Source organism: Solanum stenotomum, chromosome 12, assembly GCF_019186545.1.
Source record: "Solanum stenotomum isolate F172 chromosome 12, ASM1918654v1, whole genome shotgun sequence".
NCBI lineage: Eukaryota > Viridiplantae > Streptophyta > Magnoliopsida > Solanales > Solanaceae > Solanum > Solanum stenotomum.
In genome coordinates, this window is record NC_064293.1 from 26,422,101 (window position 1) to 26,441,424 (window position 19,324).

The 19,324-nt window shown below is 34.0% G+C and overlaps 1 protein-coding gene across 1 annotated transcript in view; it reads left to right on the top strand.

The window, feature by feature from the left end:
- The window catches only part of LOC125847259 (probable LRR receptor-like serine/threonine-protein kinase At1g07650), a 34,239-nt gene that overhangs the window by 11,865 nt on the left and 3,050 nt on the right, over positions 1 to 19,324 (top strand). The window contains 29 exon segments of the mRNA XM_049526918.1: positions 1,000 to 1,071; positions 1,186 to 1,254; positions 1,338 to 1,409; positions 1,499 to 1,570; positions 1,662 to 1,733; positions 1,823 to 1,891; positions 1,984 to 2,055; positions 2,138 to 2,209; positions 2,320 to 2,391; positions 2,835 to 2,903; positions 3,216 to 3,281; positions 3,961 to 4,023; positions 4,122 to 4,157; positions 4,253 to 4,287; positions 4,449 to 4,825; positions 4,898 to 5,093; positions 5,282 to 5,416; positions 5,624 to 5,742; positions 5,869 to 6,079; positions 6,269 to 6,509; positions 6,719 to 6,869; positions 6,998 to 7,336; positions 13,140 to 13,252; positions 13,347 to 13,415; positions 13,511 to 13,892; positions 13,968 to 14,163; positions 14,419 to 14,553; positions 14,779 to 14,897; positions 15,548 to 15,758. Coding sequence (XP_049382875.1) covers positions 1,000 to 1,071; positions 1,186 to 1,254; positions 1,338 to 1,409; positions 1,499 to 1,570; positions 1,662 to 1,733; positions 1,823 to 1,891; positions 1,984 to 2,055; positions 2,138 to 2,209; positions 2,320 to 2,391; positions 2,835 to 2,903; positions 3,216 to 3,281; positions 3,961 to 4,023; positions 4,122 to 4,157; positions 4,253 to 4,287; positions 4,449 to 4,825; positions 4,898 to 5,093; positions 5,282 to 5,416; positions 5,624 to 5,742; positions 5,869 to 6,079; positions 6,269 to 6,509; positions 6,719 to 6,869; positions 6,998 to 7,336; positions 13,140 to 13,252; positions 13,347 to 13,415; positions 13,511 to 13,892; positions 13,968 to 14,163; positions 14,419 to 14,553; positions 14,779 to 14,897; positions 15,548 to 15,758 — 3,905 coding nt within the window.

Sequence of the window (19,324 nt, forward strand, 5' to 3'; positions counted from 1 at the left end):
ATAGAGTAAAATGAAGTTTAAATAAAGTTAATTTGTTCTTTTATATAGTACTTTTTCCAACTTTTAAAGAAGTTGAGACTTGAAGAAGAGAGTCTCCTCGTGCTGTTGTTGCATGACTCAATTTTGGATTTGATTGATTATATTTTTTTGGACCAAATTTATTTTTATTTCCTTTATGTATCTTTCAATTTCGGATATCTTTCACGCAAAATTTTATTAAAAATCATGAATTTTTTTTTCAAATTCCCAAACGGTACTTCCAAACGAACACTGCCTTAAAGCATGCTGGGATGGTCTGATGGCTTTTGACTTATAAATCTAAAGTCATATAGGATTTTCAACTTAAGACATTTGACTTATTTTTGTTATTTTGATATAAAAATAAATACTTAAAAACACTTTTTTATTTATCTAAACATTATAAATCTATTTATTGGGCTTCACAGAATCAAATAGCCAACTTTCAATACTATAGTAGGCATTAGTATTACATTCTTGAGATAGAATTTTCATTTAACTATTTGCACCCTGTGGGAAAATTACTAAGGAAGTCCTCAAATAGTTGGTCAGGATTTTTTTGCTTATACAAAATGCATTGTTATTTAGGGTGTGTTTGGTCTGTTGGGTTTTCTAGGAAAATAAAGATTTTGTTTTAAGTTATTTTCTTGTGTTGGATAACTAAGTAAAAAATATTATCTTAAAAGCAATTGTATATAATCTAGACAAATATTATGAGAGACAGGATGGGGTTGGAGTGTGGAGGTGGGGTGAAGATGAGGAGTACATGTAGAATGTCATTTGTGAAACTCGTTTGTTTTCCCTATTTCCACTATGAAAGTCTCATTTTCAAGGAACTTATTTTCGAATGTTTTTGAAAAAATTGACCAACAGAACATAAAGAAATTAATGAACATTTTTCAGACAATATTTTCCTCAGAACACACCCAAATATCTGTTTTATAGTTTTGACTTTTGATAGTGTTTCTTATAATGTTACAGATTACTCAAAGGACAAGATCTTAATGGTGTTCTTCCTCCATCCCTGGTGAAGTTACCAAATCTCACCAAAATGTACTGTTAACTCACTTGAATCTATGAGTTCAAAACCAGTAGGAACTTTATTTTTTCTTTTTTAAGATAAAAAATCACTATGATAAAAATACATTTTCAATGTTTGACCTACAGTGATCTCTCATGCAACTATTTGAGTGGTACAATTCCCCCTGAATGGACATCTATGAAACTGGAATACATGTGAGCGCGCTGCACCTGAACCACTTAATACTTTTGGCACTACATAGCAAGGTTGCGTGAATTTAAACTATGATGGTTTTCAGGTCTCTTATGCTGAATCAACTATCCGGACCAATTCCAAAGTACTTAGGAAACATGACTTCACTAGTTTATATGTATGTCCTCTTATCTTTCACTTCTCATACAAAGGATAGTAGTCCTTAATTCATTTAACATTTATTGAGCTGGAGTGCAAAACTTTCAGGAGATTGGAAAGTAACATGTTTAATGGAACTGTTCCAAAATAACTCAGTGACATGGTTAATCTACAGGTTCTGTAAGGCCTTCCGGACTATCCTCATGACTTTAGATGAAATTTGTGTTTTTGCAATATTTTGACAAGCTAGTTGCTTTTTTGCTTTGTGCAGCATTCTTAGTTTTAATAATCTCACAGGTCAGTTACCAGAGGAACTCAATAAACTCACTAATTTGAAAGAACTGTAAGTGCCTCCTCCAGATATACGTTTCCTCTAGGTCATATTGCATTTCCTGTTTGTCTGAGTTCTTCCCATTTTTGGCACCTATGCAGTAGGCTGAGAGGTAACAACTTCACAGGAAAACTTCCTAGCTTTGAGAATTTTAAAACCCTTCAAAGATTGTAAGCATATTCAAACCATTTGATGCATATAAAAGCTTTCAATATCTAGATTTATGCAATTAGTTGTTTCAGACTTTATGCTTGGTTAACAGAGAGATTCAAGCTTCTGGTTTTAAAGGACCTATAGCTCCAGTCATTTCTGTCTCGACTCAAATGATCGAATTGTGAGTTGTTCTCTGTGCTGCATACTTTGTTTGGTTCTCTTCTGTTTGGTTAGAATTTAACTTTAATAATATGTCTGTACAGGAGAATCACTGATTTGACTGGAGGTGCTTCAGAATTTCCACTGCTTGGGAATATGACACTCCTAACTAGATTGTATGTAGTTCACGTGAAGTTTGGATTTATGCATTAATAGTTCCACTAGCTTCCCCAGTCAATGGGAAGTGTTTTTATTTTATTTTTCTGAAACTAATGTGTGATTGCAGGGTATTGAGGAACTGTAATTTATCTGGGAAGATTCCTCCTTACATAACTAATATGCCTAAATTAAAACTTTTGTAAGTCTGCTATCTACCTTCACTCTGATGTTTGTTCTTTCTTTCTTTCTTAATATACATTTCGTTCTCCTTAATCGTGCATGCCATCAATGCGAGCCTTTCTTTATTGTTGTCTTGCGAATTCTATTAATTTATAACTTCAGGAGACAGAAAAAAGGGTTCACTGGAATTGTGTATGGATTATGTGTTAGCATTTATTGTATGCCTTTTATGAAGACCGTATGCAGGTAAATTTCTCCCCAAGAGGAGAAGGGAAAGGCTTCCAGGTTTGGTGGATGAATTGGAATCTTGTTTTCGAAAAATGTTACTTAAAAGTATCATTTTCTCCAAATACTGAAAATTTACATGATATTATTATTACTAGCTTAGAATCTCAAGAAATTAAAACCTCATTTGCATACTTCCCTTGTTTCTGGCTTGATTATGGTTTTCCTTTGCTGCAGAGATCTAAGTTTGAACAAGTTTGAAGGACAGATCCCAAATCTTGAGAGTCTAAAGAAGTTGGACTTCTTGTAAGTGACATAACATAAGGATGAAACATGTGACACTCAAATTCTTATTTTAAGTTTTTAACTAGCTTGCCAATTCGTCGACATTATACTCTCAACAATGCTAAGTTATTTTCTCTAACAGAAAATAAAAATGAATAAAATTTAAACCCTTGAGACATGGATGTGCAAGTTGCTGAGGGTTCAAAGCATGTTTGTTATCAGAGAAACTTTTAGTGTTTGACATTTTATAGGCTTTCTTGACCTTGATTCATTTATGTAATTTTGTTGTTCAATTTGCTATCTCCAGTTGAATTGAAGTTGTTTCTTTGCTAGGTACCTGGTAGGAAATAGACTTACTGGGCCAATTCCAGATTGGGTCAAAAGTCGAAATTCGAAACAGTAAGTTTGCTACCTTTGATCAGCATGGTTTTGCATATAAATCAACTCATGCCTATAAGAATGCCAATTTATCTTTTTTTCTCAAGAACTTAAGATTCCATAAGCATAACATACTATCCCTTAAAGAATTTCTTTTTATCAATACTAGCTTGCTGATTCTTCATGCACTCCCGGGAACTTGTATTTCTTTGTTGAGATGCATTAGTGAACCTGTCAACTTGGTTCTGTATTTACAAGCTAGGAATTTGGCTGAACAAAAAGAGAGTATTCTCCAAATTTAGAAGCTATAGAGGTGAATAAAGGTTTAAGTTATCCTCCATACATCATGCTCTCCATGCCCTATTTTTATCGTCATAGAGTTCTGGAAAACGATAGATTAAGATGAGATATGTAAGCATTCCAAAGTCATTTCTCATAACTTCTTAATTTGATTATAGAGGATGAACTAAGCCTTCCGGCTTTCTACTCTCTCAATCAAGAAGTAAATGAGAGACATAAAAGAGCTTGAAAACATTAGACCTATTGATTTTGGGAAAACTAATTTAATTTGGACTATAAAAATGTTACTACCCACCGGTATTATAACTAGCATTTGCATCCTGCAATGAAAGCACAAGTATTCCAACTCCCTTCATTACATTGATAGTATTGGAAAAACACTGACAAATCTTATTTGCAGCATGATAGACCTGTCTTACAACAACTTCAGTGAGAGCTCTGAGCCTATTTGTCAGGAAACCCTGTATGAGTCTTTAACCTTATGCCTTCTTCCCACTCATTTTTCTTATCGCGGTACAGGTTCTTAGTCATTTCTAAGCTAAATTTCGTTCTTCTTCTCAGAAACTTATTCAGAAGCTATAATGGAACGAAAAATTCGTAAGTCATTAACTTGTCTTATAGGACACTAGATTTATCATGATTAACCGTTTCATGCCTTCTGAGTTCTGACTCTTCGTTCCAATTTAATGCAGAGAACTTGGGAAATGTGTGCCAAGATGTTCAAAGAGTAAGTTTACACCTTCTACTAGGCTCTGATCATTGTTAATATAATATGCATGTTTTCTCAAGTTTGATAGAGGCAAAAGTTAAATCATGTGTCTTTCTGCTTGTATTTTGCATGAAAATCATAATATCCAATGAAACTTTCTCCACTTTAATTCTATACAGAATGGTATTCGGTGCACATAAATTGTGGTGGAGAGAGTGTGACTATTGGGGACACCGTTTACGAAGCAGATAGAGATTCAGCAGGTGCAGCAAAATTTACTTACTCGAAAGAGAGCTGGGGAGCCAGCAACAGTGGATACTTCTGGGATAAGTCCATAACAGCGAAAGACTACCTGGCGAATAATATATCTGCCATTAAGGGAAATGACTCTGAACTGTACACGACAGCTCGGCTCTCAGCTTCATCTCTGACTTACTACGGACGTTGTTTAGCAAATGGAAACTACACCGTGACACTGCACTTTGCAGAGATTGTTATAAGAGACAATCGATCTTTCCAAAGTCTTGGAAAACGGATATTTGATGTCTATATTCAGGTCAATTAACATTCATCCGAATATTAAGTCAAGGTTTAGGTGCAGTTTGCTCACAATTTAAACTGGATGCAGGGTGAGAGGAAGCTCAAAGATTTTGATATTAGAACTGATGCTGGAGGAGTTGATAAACCTTTCACGATAAAGTTCAATGCAACTGTAGCAGACAGCACTCTAGAAGTGCGCTTTCAGTATGCTGGGAAAGGAACAGCTGCTCTCCCTAGAAGAGGAAGCTATGGCCCTTTAGTTTCTGCCATCTCTTTTGAAGCTAGTAATTTTACTATTTCTCTTTTTACAAAGGACACCCTTAAACACACCGCACGATTAATTCTATTACTTTATTCTTAGAGTGCCTAGAGAATAGACTTGAATTATTTGCTCAATCACTTTAATATTAAAAACAAACAAACAAATGCTAGTGCATTTTATACTCTTACTCATATTTTTTCTGTATCATAGATTTCAAGCCCCCTCCTGATCACAAAAAGTTGGTTCCCATCATAGCTGGAGCAGTGGTGTCCTTACTAATTCTCATTTTCATAATATCTTTTGTTGCTTGGAAGAGACACAAAAACAGGATAGCGAAGGAAGAAGGTGACGTTACTACACCCTCAGTAGCCTATTTGAACATACATATAATCTGTTCTCCGCGATTTCTTGAAAAAGTTGTTATCAAAATGAAAATAATGGATTTTCAAGAAAAGAAGCATTTATGGCTAAATGCATTTCATATTACATAATTTCCACTTTATATGAAGTCATTTCCCTTTTTAAATGCTCTCTTTTCCTATAAATGCACAGAATCAAGAGGACTAGATTCAATGACTGGTGTATTTACCATCAGACAAATCAAAGCTGCCACAAACAATTTTGACGCTGCAAATAAAATCGGGGAAGGTGGTTTTGGCTCTGTCTACAAGGTTCATCTCAATCTTACCTCTATCAAGCTTTCTACTTTATTAGGTTAGCAACAACATCCGATATAGATAATATGTATAGACAGCCTTAATCAACCAGTTTTTCTGTTCTTTTATACTAATAAACAGGGTACACTATCGGATGGCGCAGTTATTGCTGTTAAGCAGCTTTCATCCAAATCGAAACAAGGGAAGCGTGAGTTTGTAAATGAGATAGGTATGATCTCTAGTTTACAGCACCCAAATCTTGTACAACTATATGGATGTTGTGCTGAACGGAATAACCTGCTACTGGTGTACGAGTACATGGAGAACAATAGCCTGGCTCGTGCTTTATTTGGTAATTTATCATCCTTCTTCATTGTTTTAGTTATAAGTCAAGCAGAAAATAAGCTAAAAGTGAAACAAGTTGAAAGATTGCTCTTTGGTAATTACCGAAAGAGTTTAAAATGAGAAGTTAATATGTATTTCTTAACGTGTGTGTTTACGAGAAGGTATGCATAGATTTTTACTTCACATTAAAATGCAGGTCCAGAAGAACATCGGCTCAAAATAAACTGGCCAACCAGGCAAAAAATCTGCATTGGGATAGCAAAAGGCATATCTTTCCTACATGAAGAATCGTCATTAAAAATTGTTCATAGGGACATCAAAGCAACGAATGTACTTCTTGACAAGAAACTAAACCCGAAAATCTCAGACTTTGGTCTGGCCAGACTTGATGATGATGATAATAACACACATATTACCACTAGAGTTGCCGGAACCATGTAAACTTTCTGACAAGTCTCTCATTCATGTTTGTGTTCTTTAAAGAGGAAATGTATCGATTATTGATAGCCACAGTACGGTTAATTCTACGTGTCATAATATTCTTCAACGACACCAAAACAAAAAAAAAAAAGAATACAAATTGAACATCTCTATATCTTTGACCTGCTTGTCTCCATGAAGTTAAGGTTCTCACTTTGTTCTGCAGAGGATATATGGCTCCTGAATATGCACTATGGGGTTACTTGACCTACAAAGCAGATGTCTACAGTTTTGGAGTTCTTGCATTAGAGATTGCTGCTGGGAAAAGCAATATGACATATCGCCCCAATGAGAAATTTGTGTGCCTCCTAGATTGGGTAAGGACTCCTAATCCCTGATAACTGAATTGGACGATCATTTCATCTAAAAGTTTCATTATGTCTACAACACGTGTGACATGCATCACACATGTCTTGCATTTTATTAAATTCAATTGCATATTCAGGCCCTTGTTCTACAAAGGCAAGGAAAACTGAAGGAAGTAGTAGATGCAACATTGGGCAGTGATTTGAACGAGGATGAGGCTCTAAGGATGTTAAATGTAGCTTTGCTATGTACCAGTCCATCTCCAGCACTTAGGCCAACTATGTCTGCTGTAGTCAAAATTCTTGAAAATCATCTTGACCTCCCTGAGTTTACCATGGAATCAAGATTCTATGATGATTATGATCTTCTCAACTTTCAAGGGTTAAGAGACAAGTATGAAGATACGAACGAAAGCCAACCACTTACACATTCATCAAATACTATTACTACAGATTACTCTTACACTACCTCTACATCAGCTTAAATTCACACTATAAATGTTTTCGACACAATATTTTCTTGGTGGTTTATCAAACATAAGATATTTGTGTGCAACTATTGTAATTATGAGGTTACTTGTACTGAGCATCCATTGCCAACTATATATAACATTTAGGACTGTTTGGTTTGGAAACAAGTTATTCTGAGATTAATTCCAAAACACTACATTTTTGAGATAAATTATCCAACAATTTTATACTAAACAAACATGGATAAACTCATCCTAAAATTAACCTCGAAATTAGTTATCTCTTATCCCTCCTGCCAAACGAGCCCTTTAGTTAACTCAGATGAAGACGGACACAGTCAACTAGTGGTACATAATAACACTTCACATTAATTAGACTCAACTTGCTAGTCAGTTATAGAGCACTGACATTCACGCTCAACTACCATAATCATGACTAATTAGGTAAAATATCAATATTTGGAGCGTTTTTTTAAGAAAATAAATCTTAATTAAGTGATCATATAAGATATTAGCTCATCAAACATACAAAGACGATATAAATTTAAAGAGTTTTTTATTTAATTAGAAAGATATACCTAATTTGTTATTTAAAAAGTATATATATACATTATCATAAAAAATAATGGTGAAATAATTATGATCCTTTGCACTTTCAATAAGCGAGATCTTGAATTTAAATAGTAAAAATGAAAAATACAAACTCCGTTGAAGGATCTTTACTCAAAAGTAATTCTAAAGTTGGTACCGACAGCGGGTAAGAGGAAAAAAAAATATATCGGTTTTCCCATGTGACTTTAATGCCAAGCCTATATCTAGAAGAGAAAAAAGGACGGCTAGAATAATTAATTTTATTTAGTCTTTTACATTTTTTTTTACACATTAATTTTTCTGTTCTATATGAGTATTTTTTTATTCGAACGGTAAGTGATCATATAAAATCATTTTTTCGAAACTCGAAACCCTCATATTTAATCAAGAAGACAGAATTTTGTACATTGTCTTTTTTTAATCTCTTTAAATAAGTGTTTTAGGAGAAGCCAATCAATAAACCGCAAACCAAATCTTTGTATAATTTGTTAAGTATATAATTATTACACTTGGACAAACTTAAACTTCTTAAAATATAAATCACGATGAGGGAACTAATTAATGACTTTGCAATAAAGATCTACTATTTATTTAGGCAGAGACGGAGCCAAGATTTCAGGTCAGTCGGTTCTAAATTTTTAAAAAGAACAACAATCTTAACCTAAAGTAACAATCATCAAATTAACGAACAAATACAAATATTTAATTAACTAAAAACGACGAATTACTTAAACATTAGATGAATATAAGCAACATTACAATTGCACTCGACGAGGTGTCAGGCCTGAGAATTTACATCTAAGTGCTTGTCTAGCTACAAAGAACAAGAAGTTCTGAAGTTTAAGGATTAATTTCTACTAGGTGATGTTGAAGCGGAATTCATAAATAGGTTTAAGAATCTATGGCTCTCAATCTCAATAATAGATGGGGTTCATTTGAAAACGATCAATAATCACATCATTAGGTACACTTTCCAATAATTCTTCTTCTATATAACAAACTAAACAATCATTTAAAAAGTCATCACCAATTTTGTTTCGCAAGTCATTTTTAATGAACTTCATTGAGGAAAAAACTTTTTCCACGGTTGCAGTAGCCAAATGTTATATCAAGCTTAACTTCACAAGAACCCTAACTTTTGGAGAAAAAAATTACGTTAAACTTTTTGAATGTGAGTAGAAATCAATAGTTAAATATTGTTTTAGATTACGACACAAATACTATTTTCCTTTTTTTAAAAAATATAAATCCACGCATGTTTTTAATTAATCCTTTACCGATTTTATGTTATTTTAAAAAAAAATTATTACGACACAAATACTATTTCCTTTACGATTTTCTATTTTTTTTAAAAAAATTATATAAACAAAAGTTTAGAAATTAATCCCCAAAAACAGTACAATACTAAACGAAATTAATCCCAAAAAACAATGCCTGTCGGGAGATTTGAACACGCGTTCTGCGAAGGTGGAGAATTTCGCTGGGTGCTCAACGATCACTGCGCCAATCGCTTCAATTTGTTTATGGATTAGCAGGAACAATATATATACATTTCACTTCATATTTTAATACAAATATAAAATCTATGGAAAGCCAGTAAATTCGTTCGAACTCCATTGTATACAGTAGCTCCGCCCCTGTATTTAGGTCAAACATATAGTATAAGAAAGTCAAAGTCTCCACTGATGTTCTCAAGCTGGTGGGGTACAGACACAAAGCAGTTTTTATTGATTATTGAATCATACAGACACATTTGTAGTATTTTGACTACTTTTGGATGACAATATAGAGAATATTTTCTTCCACACAAGTGACGCTATCAAAATAAAAATTGAAATGGATCACAAAATCAATTTATTTAGTTTTAAAAAGAAAATTTAGGACAGGAAAAAAAGATTACTGAGGAATCAAACTTTCTTTATTCACAAACAAAATGAAGCATCTCCAATCAAGATTCCTGGCCAATTGACCTGTAAATAAGTAGCAAAAATGTTCACTAACACGTGCATGAATTTTGATCAGTCTGCTAGTTTTTGTAACTCTAAAGTAGGGTTCAGAGTCAAAACGATAACTTTTTTCCTAAAAAAACATAAATGATATATCAAAAAAATTTAAATCAAAAGGGCAAAATATCTTTCAAACAAAATTAACACCATTGGCGGCGTTAAAAAATTCGATTAAAATTGCTGTAGGAGCAGTGATTTTATCAAAAAAAAAATTGTTTGAAAAAATTGAAATCGCTGCATGCGTAGCGTTTTTCCTTAATCTTTAATTTTTTTTTCTTAATTATATAAGTTGCTTATTGATTTATCAAAGAAAAGTTCAAATAAATTTTCATGATTTTCCCCACCTTTGCAATGAATCTCATTGTATTTTGCCACCTAGTTGATCCATCAGAACTGCAAATTTTACCAACAACATTACAGGCACAATTAAAAAAAAAATTGAGAAAAATCGCTGCCCAATGCATCGATTACAGTTTTTCAGAAAAAAAAAATTGAGAAAAAAAAAAACGCTGCCCATGCAGCGATTTCAATTTTTCAAATAAATAAATAAATTTTGTTGACAAAATCGTTGCTCCAGCGATTTTAATCGAATATTTTAACGGCAAACGGTGTTAATTTTATTCGAAAGACATTGCTCCCTCAGGAGCGATTATGCCCTTTTGATTTAATTTTTTTTTTGATATACTGTTTATGTTTTTTTGAGGAAAAAAGTTACGGTTTTGACACTGCACTTCTCTAAAGTAATCTATAGTATCTTAATTTGTAGTTCCATAATAAATAGTTCAAAGGTAAAATTGAGCCTTTTTTTTTTTTGGAGCTACCATTAATAGACGATGTATTTTTGAGCTATTTGGTTAGCCGAGAACATAATAGAAGATAAATTGACTTATTTCGATTAAATGGTTTAAAAATATTTTAGACCATTTTTCCTAAGACAAATCTATGCAAAATATAGTAGTGATGAATGCTGAGGATAAGATTTCTATATATCTTTTTATTTTAAATGAATGGTGCTGAGAGATCCAACAAGTTATTTTCAAATATAGAAAGATCTCATGTTTTAAGATAACTATTAAATAAATGTTACATAAAATGGTACTTATCACTCAAGAATGCTAGCTGTCATATATGAGGAAGATAAATATCTAAATCTGGTGTTTAATTTTTCAGTTCTTCATTAATTAGTACAGCTGACATATTAGGGATGGTCCTTAAATTTTTGGAGCTACAAGTAGTACTCTTCGGTTTAAATTTGTTAGTTTGATTTCAATGAAACTTAATGATCTTAACGATACGTACAAATTTTCAGTTTTCCATTTTTTTTTTACGTAGAAATATCATTGTCAAATTAACATCATACTCTATATAGCTTAGCTAATGTGAAGCAAAACCAAGTCGTATAATACTGCATTTATCATTTCTTCTTTTTGTGATGATTGTACTACTATATTAATGTCTTGTCGACACAACTTGCTTTCAATTCACACTCCTCCTTTCTTTTTCGTTTTAATTCGTATGATAGTAAATTATTGAAGATGGTATTTTTTTTTGAAAAAAAATCATAATCTAAAATAAGAGGTACATATTTTTTCTTTTGGTTTTTCAAGCCGTGTTCGGAGCTTATATTGAATCTCCAAATTAAATTTAGATCTAACACTGCAAGGTCCATTTAAGGAGCGACTCTTTCAATAAGATTTTCTACCTATTCAAGACTGAAATTTTGAAATATTTGATTAAGAATAAAACAATGTATCAATGCAACTCTTATTCCGACAAGAGGATTACTCGGATGGTAAGCACCTCCACCCCCAATCCTAAGGTGGTTCGAGTCTCCAAGGGCAGGGCCGGCTCTTGCTTGATAAATTTAAGGCACATGCCTTAGGCCCCCCAATTTTTGGGGGCCTCAAATTTTCATCAAGAAAAAATTATGTGTTAATTTTTTTAATTAAAAAATAATTATTTTTGCTTAAAAAGTATAATTTTAAAAAAATATATATTATTTTATTATTTTTAACGCCAATCAAATAGAAGAAATTAAGAAAACATTATTTTGTATGTTTACATTCTCTTCGCTAACACTTGTATTATTTATCTTTTTAAAATTCTTTTGCACTTTCTTTTAAATTTTTTTTGATAAGTTAGAGTAATACACTATCAAAAATATAAATTAATAGTCGAAAAAATTCAACAAAGTGACTTACAATTTTTCTTTTGTTTGTTTCTTCTTAAATATTCAAGTATTACATAAACATATTAAAGTAGGGTTATACCAAGTTATCAATTTCTTGTATCAGATTTTATGGTTCTAATTCTTATCTTTATGTAAAGTTTGTCAACTTATTACTTATAGTATTATGTTAACAATTTATATAATGATTGCTTCAGTAAAAGAATATTTTTCAATGTTGAATTGATAAAATATTACTTAAAATTAATAATTAAAAACGATATTAAAAAAAATCATTTTAAGAAAAGATATCAAGTAATAATTTGCACTTAAAAAGTTTTAAAAAATAAACAACTATATTTGATATTTATATAGATTTTAGGCCTCACTTAAATTTTGTTTTAGACCTCAAATTATGTTGAGCCGCCCCTGACCAAGGGTACAAAAAAGGTAGGAGTTCCTAGAGAGGGTAAAAAAAATTATACATTATTATCAACTTTTGATGCAAAAGAACAAATCAGGAAAACATTGAACACCTGATATGAGTGGCATATGCACCTACTTTTATACCCCTAAACACTATAAAATGATCCCCAAGGTAAAGAGGATTTTTTTCCCAGGAAAATGAACTTTATTTACCAGCTATAACAGTAAAGTCATCATATAACTATTTTTTTGGTCACATAACACAACATATATGTTCCTTAGCTTCCTCTATGTCAAAACATTGTTTAGGGCTAATGAGAGCATATAATTGCAATAAAAAATGAATTTGAATATTGAAACCATTCAGTATATTAGTCATGGGATATGGTTGACTAAGAAATTCCTCAAAAGCATAAAGCTAGCTGACTTTCTCTTTCTCTATAAAGAAAGAAATAAGGACTTATTTGGTTGAGATTTTTTCCTAATATAAATAACTTTATTTTTATTGTTAGTCAGTATGTTTAATTAAGCCAATTTTTCTGAAACCAGTTTGATTAGCACATGGGGATCCGGAAATTTTGAATTAATAACAACCTTTCATTCATATTTGGATAATGTAAAGCAAGCAGGATTTCTTCTAATATCTTCTTATAATGTTAACAGATTACTCAAAGGACAAGATCTTGCTGGTGTTCTTCCTCCCTCCCTGGTCAAGTTACCTTATCTCAAGACAATGTACTGCATAACTAACTTTGATCTATATTTTCAAACTCTTAGGAGTTTTACTTTTTTTACCCGAGAAATATATTGTTCAACATCTGTCCTGCAGTGATGTCGCGCTCAACTATTTGAGTGGTACTATTCCCCCTGAATGGGCATCTATCAAACTGGAATTTATGTGAGCTGCACTTTAATTGCACTTAATACTTTAATTTAGACATTACATAAAAAGGTCCCTTTAATTTGAACTATCCAATAATTCATGGTTTTCAGGTCTGTTATGGTGAANGTGCACATAAATTGTGGTGGAGAGAGTGTGACAATAGGGGACATCACTTACGAATCAGATGAAGATTCCGCAGGTGCTGCAAAGTTTGTTTACAGGAAAGAGAGGTGGGGATCCAGCAACACCGGGGACTTCTGGGTTAGTCCCATAGAATTGAGCCAGTACAAGGCAACTAATGTATCTTCCATTAAGGGAGATAACAGTGAACTATACACGGCTGCTCGACTCTCAGCTTTATCTCTAACTTACTATGGACGTTGTTTAGCAAATGGAAACTACACTGTGACATTACACTTTGCAGAGATTGTTATAAGAGATAATCGATCTTTCCAGAGTCTTGGAAAACGGATGTTTGATATCTATGTTCAGGTCAATTAAATATTAATCTGAGTATTATTGAGTCAAGGTTTAGGTGCAGTTTGCTAACAATTTAACTGGATGCAGGGTGAGAGGGAGCTCAAAGATTTTGACATTACAACTGCTGCTGGAGGCGTTGATAAACCTTTGACAAGGAAGTTCAATGCAGTTGTAGAAGATGGCATTCTAGAAGTGCGCTTTCAGTATGCTGGGAAAGGAACAACAGCTGTCCCTAGAAGAGGAAGCTATGGCCCTTTAGTTTCTGCCATCTCTTTTGAAGCCAGTAACACTACTATTACCCTTTGGTTCACTTATTTCTCTTTCACAGATTCTCTTAGACACACCGTATACACTTTATTCTATTACCTTAGTGACCTTTTACATGATGAAATTATGATACTGCTTCCACATGTTAATTATTTTCAGAGAGCCTAGAGAAAAGACTTCATCTTTTTCCTCAAATCACTTTAAGATTAAAAGCATAAAAACAAATGTAAGTGCATTTGACACTCGTCCTCTTCCTTTTTCTATATCATAGATTTCGAGCCCCCTTCAAATCACAAAAATATGGCTCACATCATTGCTGGAGCAGTGGCGTCCTCATTAGTTCTCCTTTGTACAATATTCTTTGTTGCTTGGAGGAGAAGCAGAAACAGTATATCGAAGGAAGAAGGTGATGCTACAGTACCAGCCTATTTTGTGTCTTACTTCTTAAATAGATAGAACTTACTGTATTGTGTTCTCCATGATTTCCTGAAAAGTTCTTATCAAAATAAAATGATGGATTTTTTAAAACAAGAACATTATGGAGATGCACATTTCATATTAGTACATGATTTTCCACATTATATGGAAGTGTTACACCTTTTAAATGTTTTCCCCCCCTGCAAATGTACAGAATTAAGAGGACTAGATCTACTAACTGGTGTATTTACCATCAGACAAATCAAAGCCGCGACAAACAACTTTGATGCTGCAAATAAAATTGGGGAAGGTGGTTTTGGCTCTGTCTACAAGGTGCATCTCAATTTGATCACTCTCAAGCTTTCTACTCTTCCTCTCTCCACATACCAATGCCTCATCCCATGAAGTCTTTTACATACACATGCGAGCAGAGGCAAATCAAAGATTTTAACTTAATGGGTTCAAGGTTCTGATTCTTTGAAATTATGAGTTTAAAACTTAATATTTATTACTCCCTCCGTTTTAATTTGTTTGTCTGATTTTGACTTGTCAATTGCCACGAAGTTTAAGAAAGTAAAAAAAACTTTTCGATCCTATGGTCTTAAATCAAAGATAGATAGAATGTACCAAAATATCATTTAATCTTGTAATCTTAACATGTAATGTGGAAAGTTAGAATTAAAGAGCTACCAAAGAAGGAAAGAGATATTCTTTTTTAAACGGACCAAAAAGGAAAGCAAGACAAACAAATCGAAACGGATGGAGTATATTTTTAAAGATTTTCTCATATTACTACAGTATAAATGAAAAAGATGGGTTCAATTGAAACCATTGTCAGAACTATAGGTCCACTGTCCACTGCAGGGAACACTACAAACCAATTACCTAGAGCCTTTTTTGTTTAGCTACAACATCTAAAAATGGAAGTTATGCATAGACAGCCATGACCTGTTTATTTCTTGTTATTTTAAATGAATAAACAGGGTACCCTACTGGATGGTACTGTTATTGCTGTTAAGCAGCTTTCATCCAAATCGAAACAAGGGAACCGCGAGTTTGTAAATGAGATAGGTATGATCTCTGGTTTACAGCACCCAAATCTTGTCAAACTATCTGGTTGTTGTGCTGAAGGAAATCAACTTCTATTGGTGTATGAGTACTTGGAGAACAATAGCCTCGCCCTAGCTTTATTTGGTAATTTACTATCCTTGCTCATTGTTTTTAGTTACAACTTACAAGTCAAACAGAAAATAAGTTAAATGAAAAAAGAAGAAATATTGTTCTTTAATGTTGTAAATATTCTATTACCTAATATAGTCAGCAGTATCATAGGAGAAATCTGTAAGAATCATAGGAGAGATCTGTAGGATATTTTCTTACCTTTAGTATAGCTTCTTGCTAGTGTATATATATATGTAATGTTTTTATATATGAAATAAGAAGTTCTGTTCACTTACATGGTATCAGAGCCACTAGGGCTCAAGATCCTGGGTTTGGCAGATTACATCTGCGCTTGCTGTCCCAGCATCGACTTCCGGGTTTGTATTTTTTTTCCTTTGCTTCTGTGACTGTTTTGGTCAGTTCTAGTGTCGATCTATTGCTCTTATCGACCAGTTTGGTGGCATATTTTTTTTCCCTTGTTCTTCTTGATCAATTTATTGGCTAAACATTAGTTAAAATGGCTGAGGATAAATCTGCCGTGACTGAAATTGTTCCAGCATTATCCAAAATTACAGATTCTAAATTAAATGGGTCTAATTATTTATATTGGAGTAGAAAAATCAGGATCTATTTGCGTAGTGTTGAAAAAGATGATCATCTTATACAAGATCCTCCAACTGATGATGCTAAAAAGGCTTGGCTTAGAGATGATGCTAGACTAATCTTGCAAATCATAAACTCTATTGCTAACGAAGTGGTTGGTTTGGTTAATCACTGTGAGTTTGTGAAAGAATTAATGGATTATTTGGAGTATTTGTACTCTGGAAAAGGTAATTTATCTCGGATTTATGAAGTTTCTGAGGCTTTCTATCGTTCTGAGAAGGAAGCTAAGTCACTTACTACATACTTCATGGAGTTCAAGAAAACCTACGAGGAACTGAATGTACTTCTACCATTCAGTACTGATATCAAGGTGCAGCAAGCTCAGAGGGAACAAATGGCGATAATGAGCTTTTTAGTCGGACTCCCTATGAGTTTGAGACTGCTAAATCACAGATTCTCTCCAGTTCTGAGATCACTTCTCTCAAAGATGTTTTCAGTCGGGTGTTGCGCACAGAGAGTACTCCAGCCAATCAACAGACTAATGTGCTTGTTGCAAAAGGAGGAGGAGGAAGAAATAATGCAGGGAGATGGAACAACAACAATGATGCAGGAAAATGGAACAATAACAAAGATGGAGAAAAATGGAATCATAACAATGATGCAGGGAAATGGAACCATAACAATGATGCGGGAAGGTGGAACAATAACAACAATGCTGGGGTATGGAACAATAACAAAGAAGGAAACAATGATGCTGGGAGATGGAACAATGACAATACTTGTCGTTATTGTAAGGAACCCGGGCACATAAGGCGAAACTGTAAGAAATTACAGCTTCGCAACCAACAAACTCAGACTGCCGCTGTTGCTGCCACTTCGAGTTCACCCTCAATTGTTACAATCTCCGCTGATGAGTATGCTAGACTTACAAAGTATCAAGAATCAATGCCAGCCCCTTCCCTTAATGAGTCAGGTAACAAATGCCTCATTTCCTCCTCAAGCAACTGGATCATTGATTCGGGTGCCACAGATCACATGACAGGTAATCTCAATTTTTTTTCTAAATTCTGGGCACATAAAGTACCATCCTCTGTTACCATAGCTGATGGGTCTAGTTATACCATTGAGGGATCTGGGACCGTTAACCCCACTTCATCTATTACTTTGTCATCTGTGCTAGGCTTACCTAGTCTTGCCTTTAATCTAATTTCCGTGAGTAAACTTACCAAAGAACTGAAATGTTTTGTCTCATTATATCCCGATCATTGCCTTTTTCAGGATCTTATGACGAAGCAGATTATTGGTAAAGGACATGTATCAGACGGTCTATACATTCTTGATGAATAGGCGCCTCCATCAGTTGCTTGCTCTAGTATTGTCTCGTCATTTGAAGCACATTGTCGTTTGGGACATCCTTCTCTTCCAGTTTTGAAGAAATTATGTCCTCAGTTTCATAATGTACCTTCAATAGACTGTGAGTCTTGTCATTTTGCAAAACACCATAGAAGCTCGTTAAGTCCTAGAAATAATAAGCGGGCTGATTTTGCTTTCGAATTAGTTCATTCAAATGTTTGGGGACCATGCCCTGTTGTGTCTAAAGTTGGGTTTAGATATTTTGTTACTTTTGTGGATGATTTTTCTCGAATGACATGGATTTACTTTATGAAAAATCGTTCTGAAGTGTTCTCCCATTTCTCAAATTTTTGTGCTGAGATTAAGACACAATTTAATGCTTCTGTACATATATTGAGGAGTGACAATGCTAAGGAATTCATGTCAGCATCATTTCAAAACTACATGAATCAATATGGTATCCTTCATCAATTTTCGTGTGTTGATACACCTGCTCAAAATGGAGTGGCTGAGAGGAAAAATAGACATTTGCTTGAGACAGCTCGTGCTTTACTATTTCAAATGAAGGTACCTAAGCAATTTTGGGCAGATGCAGTATCCACAGCTAGCTTTCTAATTAATCGCATGCCATCCACAGTGCTTAATGGTGATATTCCCTATGGTGTTCTCTTTCCTAATAAGCCATTATTTCCATTAGAACCAAAGGTGTTTGGGAGTACTTGTTATGTTCGTGATGTGCGACCCCATATTACTAAACTAGATCCAAAGGCCTTGAAGTGTGTCTTTTTGGGATATTCTCGCTTACAGAAGGGTTATCGGTGCTACTCTCCAACCCTTAACAGATATATGGTGTCGATAGATGTGGTGTTCTCTGAAAGCATATCATTTTTTTCCTCTCCCGATGCTTTTCCCACTCAGGGGCAGCAGGAAGAAGAAGAATGGCTCATTTATAGGACCACTCCATCAAAATCAGAACAACATAAAGAAGTCCCTGGTAGTGTTGAACAATCAATGGAAAATGTGTCTTCTGATGCTCCTCTTGCTCAAACAAAGCCGCCGATAGTTCAAGTTTATTCGAGGCGACAAGTGACCAATGATACATGTCCTGCACCAACTCTTTCGTCATCAGATCCTCCTCCAGTCAATCCCTCTCCAACAGAAAATCTTGACATTCCCATTGCTCTTCACAAAGGTAAGCGTCAATGTCCATCAATATATTCCATTGCTAATTTTATCTCATATGACCACTTGTCTCCCACATCTTACTCTTTGATTGCTTCTCTAGATTCTATCTTTGTACCCAAAACAGTTCGAGAAGCTTTGAATCACCCTGGGTGGTATGATGCAATGCTCGATGAGATACATGCGTTAGATGACAATCACACTTGGAATTTGGTGAACTTACCAAAAGGGAAGAAGGCAGTGGGATGTAAATGGGTTTTTACAGTCAAAGTAAATCCTGATGGTTCTATGGCTAGGCTTAAAGCCAGATTGGTTGCTAAGGGATATGCTCAAACGTATGGGGTGGATTATTCTGATACCTTTTCTCCGGTGGCCAAACTCACTTTCGTCCGCTTGTTTATTTCTCTGGCTGCTTCTCAAAATTGGCCACTACATCAGTTGGATATCAAGAATGCATTTCT